Source organism: Hypanus sabinus, chromosome 27 (genome assembly GCF_030144855.1).
Source record: "Hypanus sabinus isolate sHypSab1 chromosome 27, sHypSab1.hap1, whole genome shotgun sequence".
NCBI classification, from domain to species: domain Eukaryota; kingdom Metazoa; phylum Chordata; class Chondrichthyes; order Myliobatiformes; family Dasyatidae; genus Hypanus; species Hypanus sabinus.
This window is the reverse complement of record NC_082732.1, coordinates 46,955,523-46,981,314: the sequence shown is the minus strand read 5'-3', so window position 1 is coordinate 46,981,314 and position 25,792 is coordinate 46,955,523. Positions and strand designations below refer to the sequence as shown.

General features: G+C 42.2%; 1 protein-coding gene across 7 annotated transcripts in view; it reads left to right on the top strand.

Moving 5' to 3' along the window:
• The window catches only part of cfap74 (cilia and flagella associated protein 74), a 460,813-nt gene that overhangs the window by 122,560 nt on the left and 312,461 nt on the right, over positions 1 to 25,792 (top strand). For all 7 annotated transcript variants that reach the window (XM_059952433.1, XM_059952430.1, XM_059952431.1 and 4 more), the window contains one exon: positions 6,552 to 6,722. In XM_059952433.1, coding sequence (XP_059808416.1) covers positions 6,552 to 6,722 — 171 coding nt within the window. The remainder of the gene's footprint in view (positions 1 to 6,551; positions 6,723 to 25,792) is intronic.

Sequence of the window (25,792 nt, the reverse complement as noted above, 5' to 3'; positions counted from 1 at the left end):
TTTTTTTGTTTTGTTTTTTTTTTGCACCATTCTTTGTAAACTCTAGAGCCTGTTGTGCATGAAAATCCAAAGGGACCAGCAGTTTCTGAGATACTCAGACTAATCCGTCTGGCACCAACAATCATTCCACAGTCAGAGTCACTTGGATCACAATTCATTCCCATTCTGGTATTTGGTTTGAACAATAATTGAACCTCTTGGCCATATCTGCATGTTTTTATGCATTGAATTGTGCCACATTTTTGGCTGATCAGAGATTTGCAGCAAAGAACAGGTGTACCTAATAAAATGGTGTCTGTATGCTCGATCACAGCTTTTCTGTTGACATGAGAATCATTCTTATTATTCAATAAGTACTAATAAAAGCACTAGAAAAAACTGCAGCTGCTGGAAGTTTGAAATGATAACAGAAAATGCTGAAAACACTCAGCAGCATCTCACAAAGAGTCTCCAACCTGAAACAGTAATTTTGCTTTCTTTCCACGGATTTGTGTTTCCAGCATTTTTGTTGTTTTATTTCATACCTTCTCCTGCTTTTTGTTAATTATCTTCAATTGATTTCTGTAAAATGTAAAATATTGTAAACTGTAAAATATTCTGCTTTGTCCTTTTAACGCAGTTCATCATTCCAAATTTACTGTCTATTGCATAGAATTATTTTTACATTAATAGATGGTAAATTGGCATTTATGTATTTTTAAAATTTTTTTTATATTTAGAGATACTGCAGAGAAAAGGCTCTTCTGGCCCACAGATTTAACCCTAGTTTAATCACAGGACAATTTTACAATGCTCAATTAATCTATTAACCAGTATGACTGTGGACTGTGGGAGGAAACCAAAGAACCTGGAGGAAACCCATATGCACATGGAAAGAATGTACAATCTTTCTTACAGAGGGCGCCGGAATTGAACTTCAAACTCCAATGCCCTTAGCTATAATGGCATTGCACTATCTGCTATGCTACTATGGTGCCTCAATTTATGCACATTTTATTCCATATTCCTAACTAACTTCAAAGGTTCAAAGGTCAAGTTTAATGTCAAAGAAATGTATACAATATACATCCTGAAATGTTTTTTTTCTAACTTATTATTAGACATTTCTTTATTCCTTATAATCTGCTTTCTTTCAGATTTTGAGAGTGGTGGAGACATCTTCCCCTCCCCCCACCATTTAAATCTACTCTTCAGCTTATTTTTCTCCAGTCTTGCCAAAGGGTTTTGGCCTGAAACGTTGACTATACTTTTTTCCATAGATGCTGCCTGGCCTGCTGAGTTCGTCCATCAATCTCTGCCTTAAATACACATATAGATTTGACCTCTACAGCTGCCTGTGACAAAGTATTACACAGATACACCACTCTCTGGCTAAAGAAATTCCTCCTCATCGCCATCCTAAAAGGACAGCCCTTTATTCTGAGGCTGTGTTGTCTGGTGTTAGACTCTTCCGTCTTGATGGGCCAAAGGGACTAATTCTGCTACTATATCTTACGGTCTTTCAGATTTCCGTTTACTTCTTTTGGTGTTTTACCTACATTTTAATGCATTCGACCAAATATAGAAAGACATGGCATGCACAGTGTGAAGCAAAATAAGCATTTAATAATAAGGATTATTCCCCTTCTTTTTAGAAGAAAACTGCCAACTCAGTCTACATAGTGAATATACAAGGAAAGGATCATATGCTTTCTGTTTGTCTATGGGGAAAATTTAGAGATTTTAAGCCTACAAATGGCTGAGCTGTGGCTTAACATATAATTAAAAACTCAAACAGGAGAAAATCTGCAGATGCTGGAAATCCAAGCAACATGTACAAATGCTGGAGGAACTCAGCAGGCCAAGTAGCATTTATGGAGAAAAATACAGTTGAGGTTTTGGCCCAAAACCCTTTGGCAGGACGTCGTTTTCATGAACCTCCTTTGAACAACCTCCAGTTTCAGCAAATCCTTTCTAAAGTAAGGGACCCAGAACTGCTAAGGGAGGCCTCACCAGTGTTTTATAAAGTCTCAACATTACATCCTTGCTTTTATATTCTAGACCTCTTGAAATGAATGCTAACATTACATTTACTTTTCCCACCATAGGCTCAACCTGCAAATTAACCTTAAGGGTATTCTCCACAAGAATTCCCAAGTTCCTTTGCATCTCAGTTTTTTGTATTTTCTCTCCATTTAGATAAAAGTCAACCTTTTCATTTTGTCAACCAAAGTGCATGTCTACACACTTCCCAACACTATCCCATTTGCCATTTATTTCCTAATCTCTGAAATACTAAGTTCTTCTGTAGTCTCTCGACTTCCTCAAAACTACCTTCCCCTCCAGCTATCTTCCTATTATCTGCAAACTTTTCAACAAAGCCATCAATTCCATCTTTCAAATCATTGACATATCATGTAAAAAGAATTGGTCACAACACAGACCCCTGTGGAACACCACTATTCACCTGCAGCCAACCAGAAAAGGCTCTCTTTATTCTTACTCTTGCCTACTGCCAATCAGCCACTGTTTTATCCATTCCAGAATCTTTCCTGTAATACTATGAGCTTATAGCTTGTTAAGCAGCCTCATCTGCGGCACTTTGTCAAAGGTCATCTGAAAACTGAAGAACACAATGTCAACCAATTCTCCTTTGTCTATCCTACATGTTACTTCCTCAAAGAATTCTAACAAATTTATCAGGCAAGATTTTCCCTTGAGGAAGCCATACTGACTACAGCCTATTTTATCATGTGCCTCCAAGTATCCTGAGACCTCATCCTTAATAATCAACTCCAATATCTTCCCAACCACTAAGGTCAGACTCACTGCCCTAGAGTTTCCTTTATTCTGCCTCTTTCCCTTCTTGAAGAGTGGATTGACATTTGTAATTTTCCAGTCTTCTGGAACCTCTCCAGAATCTAGTAATTCTTGAAAGCCAATTACTAATGCTTCCACATCCCATTCAGCCATCTCTTTCAGAACCATGGGGTATATACCATCTGGTCCATGTGACTTAATCTACCTGCAGACCTTTCTGTTTCCTAAGAACCTTCTCTTCAGTAATGGTAACTTCACACACCTCATTACACCTTTCACCTGGAGCTTCCACCATACTGCTAGTGGCTCCACATAGTGAAGACTGATGTAAAATGCTTATTCAGTTCATCCACTATTGTCTTGTCCTCCATTACTATCTCTCGGGTATCATTTTCCAGCAGTCTGATATGCACTCTTGTTTCTCTTTTACACTTTATGTATCTGAAGAAATTTTTGGTGCCCTCTTTAATATTATTAGCTAGCTTACTTTCATGTGCCATCTGTGCCTTCTTAATGACCTTTAACTAGCCTTCTGTTAGTTTTAAAAAGCTTTCCAATCCCCTAAATTCCCACTAATCTTTGCTCTATTATATGCACTCACTTTAGTTTTTATTTTGGCTTTGACTTCCCTTGTTAGCCATGGTTGTGTCATCTTGCCTTTAGAATACTTCTTCCTCTTTGGGATGTATATATCCTGTGCCTTTGAATTTCTTCTAGATAATTCAGCCATTGCTGCTCTGCTGTCATCCCTGCCAGTGTTTTTTTGTAAACAATAGTGGTCAGCTGCTCTTTCATGCCTCTATAATTTCCTTTACTCCACTGTAATACTGATAGATCTGACTTTAGCTTCTCCTTCTCAAATTTCAGGGTGACTTCAATCATATTATGATTACTTCCCCTGAGGTTTCTTTTAGCTTAAGCTCTCTGATCAATTCTGGTTTATTGCACAACACCCAATCCAGAACAGCTGATTCCTTAGTGGACTCAACCACGAGCTGCTCTATGAAGCCATCTTGTAAGCACTCTAGAAATTTCCCCTCCTAGAATCCGGCACCAACCTGACTTTCCCGATCTACCTGCATGTTGAAGTCCCCGCATGACTATTGTAATATTGCTCTTTTGGCATGCATTTTCTATCTCCCTTTGTTATTTGTAGAATACATCATTACTACTGCTTACTGGTGCTGAGGGAGAAGGCCATAGGGGTACTCTTCACTGGCTTCTTAACCCCTTTCCCCTTCTTGACTGTTAGCAAGTTTTCTGTGTCCTGCACCTCGGGTGTGACTACTTCTTTATATGTCCTATCTATCACCCCTCAGCCTCCTGAAAGCTTAAAATAATTTTCAGATCTATAATTTGATGGTTTTATCCTTGGTATATATATTTTCACTTTAAGCAATTTATGATTAGAGTGATAATATCAATACAAAGGACCACCACATCAGGAAAATCAGACTCAAGAACAGTTACTTTACCCAAGCTGTTCAACACATCCACCCACTGACCCACCCCTACGTACCCCCAACCACCACTTCATTTTTTTCATTTTCTGTCAATCAGCTTATGTACAGACACTCCTGAGCCTAGCGTCACTTTATGGACATGTAGTCAATCTATGTATAAAAGCTATCTTGTGTATTTATATTTACTTTTTTTGTTGTGTTTTTCATCTTATTGGTACATGGAGCTTAGAAAAATAGAGGGCTATGGGTAACCCTAGGAAATTTCTAAAGTAAGTACATGTTCAGCACAGCAACGTGGGCCAGAGCACTTGTATTGTGCTGTAGGTTTTCTGTGGTTTCTATGTATTTTTTTGTGCTTCATTAGATTCAGATTTTTTACATGATTAGTGGAAATAACATTAAACAATCTGGAATCTTGAATACATGCAAATACAGCATCTGCAAATTTTCTCTTGTTTGTGATTGGAATCTTGAATATGTTTGAATTAATAATTGTGGCATTTGGTCTGCTAGGCTAGTTCAAGTTTTTAATTAATAAATTTAAAAATGTACTCATTCATTAAACTTGTAATATTACCATATCATAACATTTTACAATTTAGTGATTTTTGACACCATTTCTGGCAACTCCCTACCCTTTCTCTATCTCTCTGACTCCATCTCTGGAAGCAAACTGTCAAATATTATCTTTTATAAACATACCAATTCCTACAGTTATTTTGACTATACCTCTTCTTACCTTGTCTCTTGTAAGAATGTTATTTCCTTTTCTCAGCTGCTTTCCCTCCACTGCATCTATTCTCAGAATGTGGCTGTACTTTCAGGACATGAGAGATGTCCTTCTTCTTCAAAGAAAGGGGTTTCCCTTCTTCCACTATTGATGTACCCTTACCCACATTTACTCCATTTCCAAAATATCTGTGTTCACCCCATCCTCCCGCTGCCTTAACAATGACAGAGTTTCCCTCTTGTCTTTACCTACTACCCTATGAACTTATATATCCAAGCATTATCCTCCACAACTCATGTCATTTGAAAGGGGATCCTACCACTAAGCATATCCTTACCTTGCTCTCCCCTCTGCTTTCCGCAGGGATCACGTACTCCATGCTTCCCTTGTTCATTCATCCATCCCAGCACTTATCCCTGTAAATGACCAAAGGGCTACATCTGCTCATTCACCTCCTCCCTCACTTCCATTTAGGGCTCCAAACAGACCCTCCAGATGAGGCAATCTTCACATGCAAATCTCGGGGTTGTAAGTTGTGTCCAGTGCTTCTAATGCAGCCTTCTCTACATTGGTGAGACCTATCATTAATTGAGCAGCTTTGCTGAGCACCTCCACTTCATCCACCAAAAGTAGTACTTTACGGTGGCAAAACATTTTAATTCTGATTCATATTCCCATTAACATGCTGGTCCATGGCCGCCTCCTGTGCCAAGATGAGGTCATCCTCAGGGTGGAGGAGTAGCACCTTACATTTTGTCTGGGTAGCATCCACTCTGATTGCGTGAATATCAATTTCTCCTTCCTTTAAAAATAAATATCCCACCCCCTACCCTCCTCTTCTATTCCCCATGCTGGCCTTTTACCTCTTCTCACCTGCCTATCTCTTCCCCCGGGTCTCCTTCTCCTTCCCTTTCTTCGATGGTGTACTCTCCTCTCCTCCTCCTTCAGCACTTTACCTTTCCCACCCACCTGGCTTTACATATCACCTTCTAGCTAACCAATTTCCTTTCCCCCCACCTTTTTATTCTGATGTTTGCCCGCTTCCTTTTTAGCCCTGAATAGGGGTCTCGCCCTGAAATGTCGACTATTTATTTATTCTTGTATATACTGCCTTGCCTGCTAGTTCCTCCAGTATTTTGTGTGTGCTGCTTTGGATTTTCAGTATCTTCAGATTTTCTCATGTTTGTAATTTAACTAGGTTTTTTTGTTAGCTCCAAGCTCATCACAAAAACAAGCTGCAAATATCAGAAACCATCGTGGGTCAAGTAAATTAAGCACTTAAACATAAGCACGAGAAAGTCTGCAGATACTGGAAATCCAAAGCAACACAAACAAAATGCTGCAGGAACTCAAGGAAAAGAGGTATCTAGGGAAAAGAATAAACAACCAATGTTTCGGGACAAGAGCCTTCATCAGGACATGATAAATTAACATTCTACACTGACATCAGTTTAGTTATAGGTTGACTATAAATGACTAGGAATCATTTACGTATGTTTCAAAACCTTGTAAACTTTTCTTCAAAACTGGTTTTCAGAATATTTTTCTCCCCGTTTCAGACTTGAACTCTTCAAAGTTGAGCTTGAGCAAGCAAAGGTATTGCAACTCCATGAACAACATAAGAAAGATGAGGAAGAGTACGAGGTCCAACGTGTACTTGAGGCCAAACGAAGACTGGAGGCCAATGAGGCTGCTCTTCTCCAGGCAGAGAAAAGGATAAAAATCAAAAAGTTGGTTGAAACTTGTATCCAGAAATTTACTTTTGTCTTTATTTATTATCCAATAAGATTTTGAATTGTCCTGTTGCCTTCCTACCTTTTAGTGCCAGAGTGCTTACTGTTCATTTTAAAATGCAAAACCCTTCACTACTGGCTGACTGCACAGTGACACTTAATATTCATGAAAATTGTGTTTGTAGCCACCACACCTCAGGAAAGATGTGGCATTAGAAAGAGTGCAGAAGAGATTCATCAGGATGTGGCCTGGAATGGGGCTGTATTTATAAGGAGAGCCTGGGACAGACTAGGTTTATTCTCAATGAAATATAGGATCAGAACTAAAATCATAATCAGGTTTAATATTGCTGGCTTATATCGTGACATTTGTTGTTTTGTGGCAGCAGTACTTCATAATACATAAAAACTATAAATTACAATAAGAAACATTTTTTCTCACCCCTTATGGGTAGTGTATATGTGTATTTTTCCCCCAATCTTGGGTCCTGTACCAGAGGCCTGGGAATTTGATGGTTTGCCGTGGTATCTTTGTGGTTCCTAGTAGTGCACTCTTTTGATCTGAGATCTCAAATGTTGTTCCTGTGATTTGCTGGAGCCACTCTCCCATTCCAGGTGTCACAGCTCCAAGTGTTCCTGTCACTGTTGTGGTTTCTCGTGCCCCACAAATGATTAGGAGACGCAGAAAATTCTTCAAGAAGGGTTAAACTTTAATTTGCAAATCAAAGCTGAGACAGTCATTGAGCTAGTCGCTGATTGCCCACTGATCTTTGGACACAGCATTTTTTATAGCAATCTCCTGGTCCAGTTGCTATAGTTGCATATCACACGTACCACATGTACATCTTGTCACTATTGTTTCTACCCATTGACCTAGTCATGTTCTAATCTACATCTCTTAGCTACCTCTCATTACCACACCATTGCCTTTTACATTCCTGAGATTGCATTCTCTAGCAAATAGCAAGTTTACATTCTTAATACTTCGTGACTTAATCATGTTCTAATCTACATCTCTTAGCTACCTTTCATTAACACACCATTGTCTTCTACATTCTTAATATTTCATTCTCCTGCTAAATTGGGTACATGCATAGCAAATAGCAAGCAAAGAACTGAGCAAAATTTATACTCCAATATAAAGTCCCCCTTTGAGACCCAGAGGAACTCACACAGAGAAAGAAGACTAAGAGTCCGCGCACAAAAGCCCCAATAAACTCAAGCACTTATTCCTAAATCTCGGGTTAAACTATAATTTTCTGCGCCAAGACCTCAAACTATTCTCTCCCTGTTACCCTGGGCCACTGAGCCAAAAACCTGTCCCTTTGTACCTGAGACAGGGAAAAAAACTCAGAAGCCCTTACAATCTACTCCCACTGTCGTTTTGCTCTTGTTCATCCTGCAGGTGTTGCAGGCTGTAATGATACATTTTCGGTGTTTCTTTCTCCACTAAGCTTGCTTCAGTAATTGCCACGAGCATCGGAAATTGTTTGGTTGCAGCACGCACTACAAGAGATTTGAGACAAGGAAGAAAACAGCACAGCACAAGCGCACAGCTCAACAATACAATACTGACAGTTACTGCTATTTTAGTCAGCCATGCTCCCCATCCTCCGAGTCTATTTTCCAACCAATCAAAGAACTGATGTTCAAATCCTGCATTCTGTTTGACCTCCGTCCGCAGATTCTTTAATTCATTCATTGCTCTGGTGAAAGACCCTTCTGGGCTAGTATTGTTCAGTATGAAAGTGCAGCATTGTTCTCCAAACATTACACACACACACCCCCTTTTTCTGCCAAAAGCCAATCCAGTCCCTGTCTGTTTTGCTACGCCATCCTGCTAGTTGCATCTAGCTGTTGCCCTAAGGCCACTAGTGCATCATCGGTGTAGTTGATGAATCTCTGTTGATTATAGTATATATAGTTTATCCATTCAACATTTTTGCTTACCCCTATCACAGGTATGATAGCTTCCCAGTGAGCATCTCACGTGGTGTCAGGCATGTTATTCGATGAGTTTGCATGCGGAAACTCATCAATGCTAACGGTAAAGCATCGACTCAATTAAGTTTAGTGTCTGCACAAATTTTGTTTAGTTTGGCTTTCAGGGTTCCATTAATTCTCTCTACCATGCCCTGCGACTGAGGGGGGTATACACATCCAAATCTTTGCTTTATCCTCAGTGCCTGTAGTACCAGTTTGACCACTTTCTGGATAAAAGCTGAACCATTGTCTGAGCTAACTTCTGTAGGTATTCCAAACCTTGGGATCACTTCATTTGTCAGTAATTTTACCACTGTCTTTGCCCCTTGATGTCTTGAAGGTACTGCCTCCACCCATCTGCTAAATCGATCAATTACTACCAGCATGTATCTTTTCCCTCTCACTGTCTTTATCATGTCTATGTAATCGATCACTAGATGTTTAAATGGTCCTTCAGGTACAGGAATGTGACCTATTGGGGTTGTAATTCCCTTTCGAATATTATTCTGTGTGCATACCTCGCACTGTGACAAGACTAAGTCCACTGAAGCCTGTAAATAAGGTGACCAAAAACCATCCTTCTTTATTTTCTTTGTCACTTCCTCCCTTGCACAATGGTCAATCCCATGCGCTTCTGAAATCAGAAACGTTAGTAGAGGGGTGGGCGCTACCAACAAACCGTCTTTCATGCTCCACAAGCCTTCTGGGTTCTGTTTGACCCCCCTTTTTCTCCACATCATCTGTTCTGCCAAAGTTGCCTTACCTTGTATTTCAATTAGGTCCTTTACCTCAGGTTCTGGAGTTAGGCTTACCTGGGGGGCAATGACAGCTGATGTACACCCAGACGCTTTTCTGGCTGCCTCGTCTGCAGCTTGATTTCTCTTTGTTATTACATCATTTCCCTTTTTATGTGCCTGGCATTTTACTATAGCCAATGCTTTAGGTTTCATTATGGCTCTTATTAAGTCTAGAATTTGCTGACAATGTTGTATGGGATCTCCATTACTTTTTTTAAAACCTCTCTGCTTCCACACTGCCCCGAACAAATGGCATACTCCATGGGCATATGCCGAATCAGTATAGATATCAACTTTCTCACCTTCCATCATTTCACACGCAGCTGTCAGGGCTTTGATTTCCGTTAGTTGGGCGGAACACGGTTGGGGACAGGACTCCATTCTAATAATCTTATAGCTCAACTGATTCTGCTTCACTACTGAGAATCCTGCATGACTTCCATCATAGTCCTTATAACGAGCCATCTACGAACAGAACCTTTTTATCTGCATCCTCTAGTGGTTCTGACCGTAAATCTGCTCTCAATTTGGCAAATGCCATCGTCTTCCCTACACAGTCATGGAGTTCTCCTTCATAGCCCAAAGGGACAAAATCGGCTATATTACTGGTAGTGCATCTCTGTATAGTTATATCTGGAAATGTCAATAGCATCTGATACGCTGCTATCCTGGCTGGCGTCAACACAAATTTCCCTCTTTCCAGCAATTCTGCTACTTTGTGGTGTGTGTACAGAGTCACAGGATAGCCCAGGGTTACAGATGGACATGAGTAGTGCGCAGGTGCACGTACGTTCTCAAAATAAAAAATGTGCTCCAGATCAAATAACGCGCTCCGCATACTGGCGCGCTGTCATTGTTCTGTCTTTGTGCTGGTCGTTGTTGAGTTTTGGCACAGGGGACAATTGAATAAGAAGGAGCAGGACAAGTAGACCTGCATCTCCTACCATTTTTGAAATAAAGACAGTCAGGAGGAGAGTGATGATGATAATATCTTGAAGGATAACAGAATTTTCAGTGCTTTAAAATAATAACTGTTACTATTTAAAAAAGCTGTATTTTATTCATTTAATTTTCAGTGTTTTAAAAGTCATTTCAATAAATAGCTAAATACCATGGGACTTCAAAGACAGATATTTTGTTGTAATGCATTTGTTCATTTTCAATTGAAATTAAAGCACATGTTTTCTACATATCCCATGATATTTTATTTTCTCTTATGAGGTGTATTACCAAAACACTCCGTCCATCTGCTCCTGGTCCGGCCCCCCTGTTAAATTTTAGAACCCTTTGTGGCCCTCAAGTCAAAAAGTTTGCCCACCCCTGGGCTAGCGGAATGCTGAAGAAAGCTGAACACAAATCAATCACTGAAAAGTAACTTGCTTCTGGTGGAACATTAGTCAAAAGTGTGTGTGGGTTGGGGACTACCGCTGGCCAGTCCTCTACCATATCATTCACTGCTCGCAAATCATGCACCAATCTCCACTTAGATTTATCTGCTTTTAAGACCGGCAGCAATGGGGTATTACATGGACTGTTTGTTCTTTTAAGCACTCCTATTTCAAGCAACCCCTGCACTGTTGATGCTATTCCCTCTTCTGCTTCTGGTCTTAGAGGGTATTGTGGTCTCCTGGGTGGAATTGCTCCCCTTTTCAGCCTTATTTCCACCGGACTAGCTGTTTTTATTTTCCCTACGTCCGTGTCATGCTGTGACCACAGAATAGACGGCAACTCATCTAACATTTTATCTTTCTGCTGGCCTCTTTCCTTTCCCAGCAAGGGCAGGTGTGGTTGGGGAGTTATTTCGACCTCTCTCACTGTCCCTACCATATCTACACTTACCATTATTTTAATGCAATTGTTGTCTTCTGGTATCCACACCTCTGGCGTGATTTTCCTCCACACTGTTACGATTTCAACACTCTTAACTAAGGGTCCTAAGTCTTTAGACTGATATCCCTTGTTTACCAACAACGTTACGTGGGGCGCAGCCTCTGGTATCCTGTACCATTTTTCTAAAAAGGTGTTCCACTTAAATTGTAAAGCTGCCCCTTGCTTTCCAATTATCACAGCCTCCGCTTCCAGGTGCTTTTGGGTACATACCTCCAGGTGCCATCTTTCCTCTAATTCCCTGTTCTGAGTCTTGTCAAAAATCACTGTACAATGTAGCTCAGATTTGGGCATTACAGCCCTGTGTAATATAGCCTGCACGCCCTTTTTCCATTTTTCCCAGGTTTCCTGAATCTGATCTGCGATGTCTCCTATCCAAAAGACATTAGCCTTCTTGTCTTCTCGCACTATCAATTGAGCCCCTGCTCTTTCCACACTCAGCCCATTTCTGGTGCATTCTAATTTTAATTCCAGTTTCAACAAGGCATCTCTGCCTAACAAATTAATCGGAGTTCCTTTAAATACTAGCACCGGCAAAACAATTCCTTTATTTCCCATTCTCAACCGCACTGGAGCCATGCACTGTGTCAACTGTGTTTTCCCCGAGAACCCTACCGTCTTAATAAACTTTCCTGACATGGGAAGGTGAAGGGCATACTGTGGCTGTACACAAGTGTACGTGGCTCCAGTATCTATCATCATTGGTGTCAGTTGCCCTTCTAACATAACCTGAACAATGGGTTCCTCGTCTGCCTCCCTTGTTATCATTGGGTAATGTCCCTTCCCACTCAAGTTCTCAGGGCACCCCTAATACCTCGCATAGGGGTTCACAGGTCCGCTTGGGCCTCTGGGGGCTGGTCCTTGGCTAAACTTTAGTTCCCTTCTTAACGGTTCCTGCTGGTGTGTGACAGGCCATGGTGTAAACAGACAATCTCTTCTCATGTGACCTGGCTGATTACATCCCCAGCACAATCTCTCTACCTCTCTTTCCCCCCGTTTCCTCACTGGTCCCCTCTGCTCATAGCTCCTCTGTCCCCCTCCTTGGGACTTCCAGTCCTGTCTGGGCTGTTTGAATTTAGTCTGTTCCTGATAGGGCATTTGTGGGGATGCTCCTCCAAAGATGTTGATTATTGGCATTGGGTTTTCCGGCCCTTGTCTTAACAGTATGATCGGTTCCTCCATATAGCGGTGCTTCATCCAGTTCAATGGCTGTACTCTGACCGGTGGTTGCTGGCAGCATCTTTTTGCTTTTCTCTTTTTCCTTCTTTTTGAGTTCTTCGAGCTGCATTTGTATTAACTTTCTTTGCACCTCTTCCTGCTACATGGTCCCCCTTTAAGGCTTTGTGGTCCACTTTAGGTGGATAAAGCTTCCTGAGGGCCTGCCATCCCCTCTGCCTCACTCTGTCAAACCTGTCTCCATCAGTTCTCGGGTCGTTTGAGTTTACTATGCCAGCTATTTCCATTAGTTCATTAAATTTGGAGGTTCCCATCAACCTTATCAATAGTGCCGTCAAATCTCCCATAGCCAATAATCGTCCGGCCATTTCTTCTTCAAAGGCTCTAATCCATTTCCCTGCTCCTTCATGTAGATTGGGCAGAGAGTTTTTCGGCCCTTCTAGGTCCTGGGATCCCCAAGGGATATACTGCACTTGTCCTGATCCTTTAACTAACAACGGCATCATTCTTCCTCCTTCTTCCCACCTGCCCTGGCTGTCCTCCTCACCTGACTCCCCATCTGTCTCAGGGTATGTCTTTACTGCCTCCCACACAAATGTCTCCGGGGTCCTCTTCTTCCCTCGGTCTCCCTGTGGAGTCCTTCCATTCTGTCTTGATTCAATACTTGGTTGGCCCCTGGAGTATTTTTCGCATCTCTTCTGGCAATCCCCTCTCAGTAACTTATCTGGCTCTCTCTCTACTTCTGCAAGTCGCTCCCCTACCGCCCCCTTCTGTTCTTCTAGGCTTCTGCCTCCTACCTCCTCCCCACAAATTCTCACATCCTCTCTCTCTCCACTTAACTCTTGCTCCTCCAATGAGTCACCTTCTTTTCTAATCTGTTTATTTCTACAGTATAACCCAGGGTGGGCAAACTTTTTGACTTGAGGGCCACAAAGGGTTCTAAAATTTGACAGGGGGGCCGGACCAGGAGCAGATGGACGGAGTGTTTTGGTAATACACCTCATAAGAGAAAATAAAATATCATGGGACATGTAGAAAACATGTGCTTTAATTTCAATTGAAAATGAACAAATGCATTACAACAAAATATCTTTAAAGTCCCATGGTATTTAGCTATTTATTGGAATGACTTTTAAAACACTGAAAATTAAATGAATAAAATACAGCTTTTTTAAATAGTAACAGTTATTATTTTAAAGCACTGAAAATTCTGTTATCCTTCAAGATATTATCATCATCACTCTCCTCCTGACTGTCTTTATTTCAAAAACGGTAGGAGATGCAGGTCTACTTGTCCTGCTCCTTCTTATTCAATTGTCCCCTGTGCCAAAACTCAACAACGACCCGCACAATGACAGAACAGTGAGAGCGCGCCAGTATGCGGAGCGCGTTATTTGATCTGGAGCGCATTTTTTTTATTTTGAGAACGTACGTGTACCTGCGCACTATTCATGTCCATCACTTAACAGAAATGACATGTAACATGTAAGGCTTATTGAAAAAAAATATTTTCAAATGCATTTTTTACATAACGCAAGGAAGAAACTTATTTTTAATTTCAGTGGGAACAGTGTTGTTGGTCTCCCTTTTTAGCCAGCGCATCAAAGTCTGGATTTAGTTTTGTTGTGGCGATCCTCAGGATGGATCTGAGGTGTTGGTCAGTTAACTTGGATCTGTGGCTGGCTTTGTTGATGTTCATGACACTGAACGCCTGTTCACACAAATAGGTCGAGCCGAACAAAGAGTAAAGTGCAAATGTGGAGTAATACGCTGCACCTCAACAAAGGTCAATGTGTAGCGGTGTGCTACATGCAGCGCTAAAATTACAACACGGAGTCGGTAATTGCAGTCGAAGAAAAAAACTTTATTCGAAATCCCCAGCCTCACTTTTAAGCCTCCCTCAACCTGCCCCCCTGCGCACAGGCTCCAAAGCTCTGTGCTCGCAAATCCCCGCAGGCTATCTCCCTTCGCCGGAACGCTGGCTAATTGTGAGCCGGGTCGGATGTGCCAGGAAATGGGTCGCCACAAATGTATATAGAGTGCGTCATCTATTGGGAAAACGCCAGAATTGCGGGGAAAAAAACGTTAACAAGGTTTATTAATATAATTTCATCAAGTTCTGTGGGCCGGATTAAAAAGCTTAACGGGCCGCATATGGCCCGCGGGCCGTAGTTTGCCCATGCCTGGTATAACTGATACTCCTCATATTCCTTTTCCTCTCTCAAGTATTTCATCTGTTCAATCTCTTCTCCCATTTCACTCTGTGTCTGTTCCACCTTTATCCTTTCTGCCTGTATCTCCTTCCATATCGCCGCTTTTTCCTTCTCGTATTGTTTTTTTTTCCCTCCTCATTATCTCAAACTTGTACTTCTCCCTGCATGTTTACTGTCCCCGTCAGCAGGGGGCACTGCTTAGGGGTTCCTTCCTCATTATACGGAGGGGGCTTTTCTGTTTCTTTCGCATCTGGGTACGGAGCTGAAGCCAGCTTCTCACCGTACCCTCCTCTCTCTCTAACAGGCTGTTTCTCCAGCACCTTAGTGTCTTCCTCGCTTGTAATCAATATTCTACCTGTCCTCCTCAGCCTTTCTCCCTCCGTTCTGAAGAGTTTTAGCACTTCCATTTCTCGTTCTCTTTTTTGCCCTCTTTTCTTAGATTTATCTTTCGGTTTGTAATTTTTAATTAGTCCCTCCATTTCTTAGCACAAACTTACATCAAACGTTCCTTCTTTTGGCCACTTTGTGACCAGGTTTTTGGTTCTTTTTTCCCATTTTTCTGAAGTTTTTGTGATCTCATTTTTATTTATCGGGAATTTTTTGCTCAGAATCTCTACTGCCGTTCCTTTACCTGTCATGTTATTCTCAATTTTTAAGGTATTTCAGAGATTCACAGTTTGTTTTTGTTTACTGGATAATATTATTTACTCTAATTCTATGCCTAGTCTATTGTCTATCTACCAGCGCTTTAAACTATATATTGGACTGTCCTTGTTTCCTATTCTGTTCTGCCCGTACAGACCTCTATTCAGAGCGGTACCCACAGAACTTTCTCTTTGCACCTCGTCTATTCAGACCCTTATCTCTTAAGGCGGTATCCACGAGGATTTTTTCTATTTTTCCTTTCCCTGCCCGTTCAGACCTTCGATTCATATGAAGCTGTATCCACAGGGATTTTCTCTAATTCTATGCCTAGTCTATCGTCTATCTACCAGCCCTGCCCGTTCAGACCTTCGTTTCATACGAAGCGGTATCCACAGGGACTTACCAACACCACGTGGAATTTTTCTTAACTTAACTTTTTATTAACTTATTTGTACTTACCCTCACTGCTGTGTTCTTGATCAATCCTTTGAGCCTCCTGTTAACCCCTAATTCTGCCAGATTCTTTGGACCGGAGAGACCCTTCGGCAGTGGTTCCACACTTCTGAGACGCCAAGACCTCCCCAAAGCCAACAGAATTCTTAGTCCAAATTGTCGCAAAAAGCGCTTACCTTTTGTTTGGGTGCACCCTTTATTCTGTTAGCCTTGTGGGGGTCCCTAGAGGACTGGGAAGCGTCCCCGATCTGCCGTTTCCTTTCCGTGGGTCTCTTTCCGGTCCTGCCGCGGTCACCAATTTTGTCGTGGTTTCTCATGCCCCACAAATGATAAGGAGAAGCAGAAGATTCTTCAAGAAGGGTTAAACTTTAATTTGCAAATCAAAGCTGAGACAGTCATTGAGCTAGTCGCTGATTGCCCACCGATCTTTGGACACAGCATTTTTTATAGCAATCTCCTGGTCCAGTTGCTATAGTTGCGTATTACACGTACCACACGTACATCTTGTCACTATTGTTTCTACCCATTGACTTAATCATGTTCTAATCTACATCTCTTAGCTACCTCTCATTACCACACCATTGCCTTTTACATTCCTGAGATTTCATTCTCTAGCAAATAGCAAGTTTACATTCTTAATACTTCGTGACTTAATCATGTTCTAATCTACATCTCTTAGCTACCTTTCATTAACACACCATTGTCTTCTACATTCTTAATATTTCATTCTCCTGCTAAATTGGGTACATGCTTAGCAAATAGCAAACTCATTACATAATTTACACCATTGTCTTCTACATTCTTAGGATACATGCATAGCAAATAGCAAGCTCAGAACTGAGCAAAATTTATACTCCAATATCACCACTGGGATTACTCTGGCTTTAACCTTCCACATTCTTTTTATCTGCGCTTTTAAGACCTGATATTTCTCCAGCTTCTCATGTTCTTTCTTCCTGATGTTACTGTCATTCGGAATTGCCACATCTATTACTGTTGCTTTCTTCTGTTCCTTATCCAGTATTACTAAGTCTGGTTGGTTGGCCAGTACCTGCTTTTCGGTCTGTATTTGGAAGTCCTGCAGGATTTTAGGTCTATCATTCTCCACTACCTTCTTGGGTGTTTCCCATTTGGACTTAGAAGTGTCCAATCCATACTCGGCGCAGATGTTTCTATACACAATTTCTACAACTTGGTTATGCCATTCAGTGTATGCTGTCCCTGTCTACATCTTGCACCCTGCTACTACGTGCTGGATGGTTTCAGCAGATTCTTTGCACAGTCTACATCTTGGGTCTTGTCTGGTGTGACAGACCGGTGCTTCTATTGCTCTTGTGCTCAGCACCTGTTCTGGTGCAGCCATCAGCAACGCCTCTGTGCTGTCCCTCAGCCCTGCCGTTTCCAGCCATTGGTAAGACTTTCTTATCTCAGCCACCTCTGATATCTGATGATGGTACATCCCATGCAGAGGCTTGTCCTGTCATGGTCTCTGGTCCTCTGGCTCTGCTTTACCCACTTCCATCTCCATATCCTCTGCCTGCTGTCTGAGGTTTTCTCTCAGCAGGTCGTCCTTAGTGACCAACTTCCCGACATATCATGGATGTTTTGAATTTCTTCCAGGACTGTGGTCTTGGCACTTCTAAGTCCCTCTCCTTCTTTATTCCAACGGGTGTACAGTTGCTCAGCATTGGACTTTGGATGGAATCCTCCATGTACTGTGGCTTCCAGTTTGTTCCTTGGCCAGCACGCTTTTGTGGCTGGGTATCTGATGACTGGTAGGGTGAATGTGTTGATGGCTCTGATCTTGTTCTTTTCATTCAGCTGGCTCTTTAGGACATGTCTCACTCTTTGGAGGTATTTGGGTGTTGCAGCCTTCCTTGTATCCTCATCATGGCTTCCATGTGCCTGCAGGTTCCCCAGGTATTTGTAGCTGTCCTGTACATTTGGTATGTGGCCTTCAAGTAACTCGACTCCATCAGTCTTGATAAGTTTGCCTCTTTTCACTACCATCTAACTGCACTTTTCCAGTCCAAATGACATCCTGATGTCTCTGTTGTACATCCTTGCAGGTGGATCCGTGAGTCAATGTCTCTTTCATTTCTGGCATACAGCTTGATGTCATCCATGTACAGGAGGTGGTTGATGGTCACTCCACTCTTGAACCCCTACCCATATCCACTCTTTGAGATGATCTGGCTGAGAGGGCTCAAACCTATGCAGAACTGCAATGGGAATAGTGTTGTTAACTCTGGTATATTCCAAATCTGATGGTCACTTGTGCTATTGGCGTTGATTTAACTTCTGGCATAAGAGGTGCAAAATGAGAACAAAAAAAAAGGAAAAAAATGGACACACAAAATGCTGAAGAAACTCAGCAGGTCAGGAAGCATCAATGGAAGGGAATAAACTGTTGATATTTTGGTCTGAGACTCTTCTTCAGGACTAGAAAGGAAGGAGAATGATGTCAGAATCAGATTCTGTTGGATTCTGTCCTGAAGAAGGGTTTTGGACTGACCTGTCGTTCAGCCACTTCCATAGAAACTCTCTGACTTGCTGAGTTCCTCTGCACTTTGTGTCTATGACTGGATTTACAGCATCTGCATACTTTATTTTGTTTAAAAAACTGGTGAGGTGGTGTACATGGGTTCATTGTCCATGTAGAAATCTGATGGTGGTGAGGAAGAATCTGTTCCTAAAATGTTCAGTGTGTCATCTTCAGTTTCTTGTACCTACTTGACGGTAGCAATGAAAAGAGGGCTGTCCTGGGTGATGGGGGTCCTTAATGATGGAGGCCACCTTTCTGAGGCATCACCTTTTGAAGATATCTTTGTTACTGGGTGACCTTATAGAATTTTATAGAATATAAGGAACATAGATAGGGTAGATAGTCTTTTTATCAACATCTCTCTTTCAAAGGTTTTACAATTCGTGTTCTCAATGTTTATTTGTCTGTTTGTGCACACTTTGTCTTCTTTTGCACATGGCTATTATCAGGAGGGAGAATGAGGATAGGCACCAGTGCAGAGTACTCTTGTGGCCTTTCCTTTCAACAACCAGTATACTGCTTTGGATACTGTTAGATGGAAGACCTAGCAGAGGAAAGCCACAGTAATCATGTCTCTGGCACTGAGTCTAGCTCTGTGGCTCAGAAAGAATAGCAGAGAAGAGGTGAGCTGTAGTGATAAGAGATTCATTGGATAGGGAAACCGAAAGGAGGTTCGCTGGACAAGAACGAGATTCTTCATGGTTTGCTGCCTCCAGTGTTCCAGGGTTAGGGAAATTTCAAATTGAGTTAACAACATTTGGTTGCAAGAGGGGCAGGACTGTCAGCTCAGTGTTCCTGGTTTCAGATGTTTTAGATGTGATAGAACATGGGAGATTAAAGGGGGAGGGGTGGCATTACTAGTCAGGGAAAATGTCAGGGCAGTGCTCAGTCAGGACTGACTGGAGAGCTTGTCTAGTGGGGCTTAATGGGTAGGACTGAGGAATAAGAAAGTTTTAATCATATTGATTGTATTATAATATAGACCACCCAACAGTCTGAGGGATTTAGAGGAGCAAATTTGTGGAGTGATTGCAGACTGTTACAAGAGACATAATATTGTAATAGGTGATTTTAACTTTCCACATATTGATTGGGACTACCATACAGTAACAGGGCTGGATAGGAAAGAGTTTGTCAAATGTGTTCAGGAAAGTTTCCATAAGCAGTAGGTACATAGAAGTCCCAAATAGAGAGAGTGTGATACTAGATCTCAGTCCATAGGACACTCAAAGCTGTTGCGTAGGTTGACTCTGGTTAAGAAAGCATATGGTGCATTGGCCTTCGTCAATTGTGGGATTGAGTTTAGGAGCCGAAAGGTAATGTTGCAGCTATATAGGACCCTGGTCAGACCCCACTTGGAGTACTGTGCTCAGTTCTGGTTGCCGCACTACAAGAAAGATGTGGAAACCATAGAAAGAGTGCAGAGGAGATTTACAAGGATGTTGTCTGGATTGGGGAGCATGCCTTAAAAGAATAGGTTGAGTGAACTTGGCCTTTTTTCCTTGGAGTGATGGATGATGAGTGGTGACCTGATAGAGGTGTATAAGATGATGAGAGGCATTGATTGTGTGGATAGTCAGAGGCTTTTTCCCAGGGCTGAAATGGCTAACATGAGTGTGCACAGTTTTAAGGTGCTTGGAAGTAGGTACAAAGGAGATGTCAGGGGTAAGTTTTTTATGCAGTGAGTGGTGAGTATGTGTAATGGGCTGCCAGTGATGGTGGTGGAGGTGGATACAATAGAGCCTTTTAAGAGACTCCTGGATAGGTACATGGAGATTAGAAAAGTAGAGGGCTATGGGTAACCCAAGGTAATTTCTAAAGTAAGTACATGTTTGGCACAGCGATGTGGGCTGAAGGGCCTGTATTGTGCTGTAGGTTTTCTATCTTTCTGTGTTTCTAGATCTCCTATTAGGAAATGAAACAGGGCAGGTGACAAAAGTTTGTGTAGGGGAACACTTTGCATCTAGTGATCATAATGCTATTAGTTTCATGGTAATTATGGAAAGCAGTAGGTCTGGTCCTCGGGTGAGATTCTAAATTTAAAGATTCAAAGTGCATTTATTATCAGTGAATGTATAAATGATATACCCTTAAGATTTGTTTGCTTCACAGTTCGCAAATCAAAGAACCCAATCAAAAAAATACAACCCCCAGTGCCCACAGAGAAAGAGAATAAACATCAAAATAGATCATGCAAACAGTAGAAGAGAACAACATCAACAGCATTCTGAATAAAATTGAGTCCTTAGATCCAAATCCCTGGAGTGGCTCAGCATTGGCCCAAAGCCTTGGTATTCAGTTCATCATATTGTTGGGGTAAATTGCCACAAAGTTCACAGACACGAAGCACAGCAACCAGGGACAGTCTCACAGCCTTAGTGTTCTGGAGAGAGGAGCCACAAGATTGGGCTGGTGGTTAAATTGTCCGACCCTCGCACTAGGAACTGGGGCCCACCAGGGCAAATCGCTCCAGGCCTAGATTTCGCTGCCAGAGAAGCCATTCTCAACCTCTCCATATTGGCCCGGTGCTTAGAGCGATCCAATCTCATCTGACTCTTGTCACCCTGCCTTTCCAGTTTATATGGGCCAGCATTTAGATTGTCCAAACAGCGTATTGTAATTCACATTAGGACCTGGGACTCGCCACGGCAAATTGCTCCAGGTCTAGAACACGCCACAACAATTCACTTCAGACCTGTATTTCACTGCCAAAGAAGCCGTTTCCAACCTCTTCAAATTGGCCCGGCACTTAGATTGATCCACCTTTGCACCCGGATAAGTTGGATGGGTACCAGAACTCCTCCATCCTGTCTTCTCCCCTCCAAATCATCCACTCCAACCAGCTTCAGCTCCAACTCAAAGTGCATCGATTTTGTAGCGCACCAGCAGGGCACGTCTCTCGAGTTCTCTTTGCCCTCGCTCACCACTTCATTGTTTGCAGGGATAGTTTACCACAATTTTTGTCAAAAAAAGTGTTACTAATAATGTTTTAAATCAAATTCCTTTGCTTTCAAACCACAGGTAAGCTGCCGCACATCTTCAGTAGTGCCATCTTAAACTGGAACAAATTGGAGAAAGGCCAATTTTGATGGTATCAGAAAGGATCTGACAAGTGTGGATGAGACATGTTGTTTTCTGGCAAAGGTGTACTTGATAAGTGAAATTTTGAGAGTACAGTGTTTGTACATTCCTGTCAGAATAAAAGACAGGAATAAGAGATTCTGGGTACCTTGGTTTTCAAGAAAACCACTAGTCACTGGCAGCCAACCAGACAGGGATCCTTTTATTCCCACTCGCTGCCTCCTACCAATCAGCCAATACTCTAACCATGTCAGTAACTTTTCTGTAGTACCATAGGCTCTTAACTTAGTAAGCAACCTCGTGTTGTAGCATGTCATAGGCCTTCTGAAGGTTCAATTATGCAACATCCACTGCATCCCCTTTAACTATTCGACTTGTAATCTCCTCAAAAAATTCCAACAGGTTCGTCAGGCAAGATTTTCCCTTAAGGAAACATGCTGACTTTGTCCTGTCTTGTCCTATGTCACCAATTACTCCATAACCTCATCATTAACAATTGACTCCAACACCTTCCCAACTACAGAGGTCAGGCTAACTGGTCTACAATTTCCTTTCTGCTGCCTTCCTCCTTTCTTAAAAAGTGGAGTGACATTTGCAAATTTCCACCTTGCCAAGTGTCCAATGATATTTGAAAGATCATTACTAATGCCTCCACAGTCTCTACTGCTACCTCTTTCAGAACCCTAGTGTCCAGTTCATCTGCTCTGGGGGACTTATACATAACTCTATGTCTTTGGTCTTTCAGCTTTTTGAGCATCTTCTGCCTTGGGGTGGCGGGTTAGGGTTACTTATCCTTGTAAGCGGAACAAATGCTACACCTGCCCTTACACTTCCTCCCTCACCACCATTCAGGGCCCCAGACAGTCTTTCCAGGTGAGGCGACACTTCACCTGTGAGTCGGCTGCGTCCGGTTCTCCCAGTGTGGCCTTTTATATATTGGTGAGACCCAACGCAGACTGGGAGACCATTTCACTGAACATCTCCCCCATTTCCTGCACATCTGCGCTCACCCAATCCACCCACCACCCCACTTGGGATAGGGTTCCCCTTGTCCTCACCTACCACCCCACCAGCCTCCAGGTCCAACGTATAATTCTGCGTAACTTCCGCCACCTCCAACGGGATCCCACTACCAAGCACATCTTTCCCTCCCCCCTTTCTGCTTTCCACAGGGATCGCTCCCTACGCGACTCCCTTGTCCACTCGTTCCCCCCCCATCCCTTCCCACTGATCTCCCTCCTGACACTTATCCTTGTAAGCAGAACAAGTGCTACACCTGCCCTTACACTTCCTCCCTCACCACCATTCAGGGCCTCAGACATTCCTTCCAGGTGAGGCCACACTTCACCTGTGAGTTGGCTGGTGTGGTATACTGCGTCTGGTGCTCCCGGTGTGGCCTTTTATATATTGGTGAGACCCGACACAGACTGGGAGACCGTTTCGCTAAACACCTATGCTCAGTCCGTCAGAGAAAGCAAGATCTCCCAGTGGCCATACATTTTAATTCCACATCCCATTCCCATTCTGATATGTCTATCCGTGGCCTCCTCTACTGTCAAAATGAATCCAAACTCAGGTTGGAGGAACAACACCTTATATACCGGCTGGGTAGCCTCCAACCTGATGGCATGAACATTGACTTCTCTGACTTCCGTTAATGCCCCTCCTCCCCTTCTTACCCCATCCCTGACATATTTAGTTACTTGTTTTTTTTCTCTCTCTCTTTGCCCATCACTCTGCCTGTTCTCCATCTCCCTCTGGTGCTCCCCCCTCTCCCTTTCTTTCTCTCGAGGCCTCCCGTCCCATGATCCTTTCCCTTCTCCAGCTCTGTATCACTTTTGCCAATCACCATTCCAGCTCTAAGCTTCATCCACCCCTCCGGCCTTCTATCATTTCGCATTTCCCCCTCCCCCCACTACTTTCAAATCTCTTACTATCTTTCCTTTCAGTTAGTCCTGATGAAGGGTCTCGGCCCGAAACGTCGACAGTGCTTCTCCTTATAGATGCTGCCTGGCCTGCTGTGTTCCACCAGCATTTTGTAAGAATAAACAGAGCCTTTTTTGGTTGACTGCCAGTGTCTAGTGTTGTTCCACAGGGATCTACGTTGGGACTGATTTTTTTTTACATTATTTATCAATGATTGGATGATGGAATTGATGGATTTGTTGCAAAGTTCACAGATGATATGAAGATAAGTGGGGGGTAGGTGGTTTTCAGGAAATAGGCTTCAAAAGGACTAGAGAAATTCTGCTGATACTAGAAATCTGAGCAACACACACAAAATGCTGGAGGAACTCAGCAGGACAGGCAACATCTATGGAGAAGAGTACAGTCGACATTTCAGGCCAGAACCCTTGGCAGATGAAATATAGTGTTAGGAATTGTATAGTCATGCACTTTGGTAGAAGAAATGAAAGGGAAGTGAAAATGCTAGAGAGGCTCCAGTGAATTTAAACTAGATACAAGGGGGGAGGGGAACCAGAGTGTAGGAACAGATGTATGGAAGAAGGAAGAAAAAAAAGATAGTAAAGTTGCACCATTAGAGATAAACAGAGAGGAAGAGATGGAGAATTTCTTAAATGTATTTATTTTAATGTTAGGAACATTGTAAGAAAGGTGGATGAGCTTAGAGCTTGGATTGATACCTGGAAATATGACATTGTAGCTATTAGTGGAACATGGTTGTAGGAGGGGTGTGATTGGCAACTAAATATTCCTGGATTTCGTTGCTTCAGGTGTGATAGAATTGGAGGGACAAGAGGGTGAGGTGTTGCATTGCTTGTCGGAGAAAATATTACAGCGGTGCTGTGGCAGGATAGATTAGAGGGCTCGTCTAGAGAGGCTATTTGGGTGGAATTGAGGAATGGCAAACGTGTAGTAACACTTATAGGGGTGTATTATAGACCTCCTAATGGGGAGTGAGAATTGGAGGAGCAAATTTGTAAGGAGATAGCAGAAACTTGTACGCACAGGGTTGTGATTGTGGGAGATTTTAATTTTCCACACAGACTGGGAAGCCCATACTGTAAAAGGACTGGATGATTTGGAGTTTGTAAAATGTGTGCAGGATAGTTTTTTGCAGCAATACATAGAGGTACCAACTAGAGAAGGGGAAGTGTTGGATCTCTTGTTAGGGAATGAAGTAGATCAGGTGACAGAGGTTTGTGTTGGGGAGCACTTCGGGTCCAGTGATCACAATGCCATTAGTTTTAATATAATTATGAAGGATAGGACTGGACCCAGGGTTGAGAATTTTGATTGGAGAAAGGCTAATTTTGAGGAGATGCGAAAGGATTTAGAAGGTGTGGATTGGGACAATTTGTTTTATGGGTAGGATTTAATAGAGAAATGGAGGTCATTTAAAGGTGAAATTTTGAGGGTACAGAATCTTTATGTTCCTGTTAGGTTGAAAGGAAAGGTTAAAAGTTTGAGAGAGCCATGGTTTTCAAGGGATACTGGAAACTTGGTTAGGAAAAAGAGAGATATCTACAATAAATATAGGCAGCATGGAGTAAATGAGGTGCTCGAGGAATATAAAGAATGTAAAAAGAATCTTAAGAAAGAAATTAGAAAAGCTAGAAGAAGATACAAAGTTGCTTTGGCAAGTAAGGTGAAAATAAATCCAAAGGGTTTCTACAGTTATATTAATAGCAAAAGGATAGTGAGGGATAAAATTGGTCCCTTAGAGAATCAGAGTGGACAGCTATGTGTGGAGCCAAAAGAGTTGGGGGAGATTTTGAACAATTTCTTTTCTTCAGTATTCACGAAGGAGAAGGATACTGAATTGTGTGAGGTAGGGGAAACAAGTAGGGAAGTTATGGAAACTATGACGATTAAAGAGGAGGAAGGACTGGCGCTTCTAAGGAGTATAAAAGTAGATAAATCTTGGGGTCCTGACAGGATATTCCCTAGGACCTTGAGGGAAGTTAGTGTAGAAATAGCAGGGGCTCTGACAGAAATACTTCAAATGTCATTAGAAACCGGGATGGTGCCAGAGGATTGGCGTATTGTTCATGTTGTTCCATTGTTTAAAAGTGGTTCTAAAAGTAAACCTAGCAATTATAGGCCTGTAAGTTTGACATCTGTGGTGGGTAAATTAATGGAAAGTATTCTTAGAGATGCTATATATAATTATCTGGATAGACAGGGTCTGTTTAGGAACAGTCAACATGGGTTTGTGCGTGGAAGGTCATGTTTGACAAATCTTATTGAATTTTTTGAAGAGGTTACTAGGAAAGTTGACGAGGGTATAGCAGTGCATGTTGTCTATATGGACTTCAGTAAGGC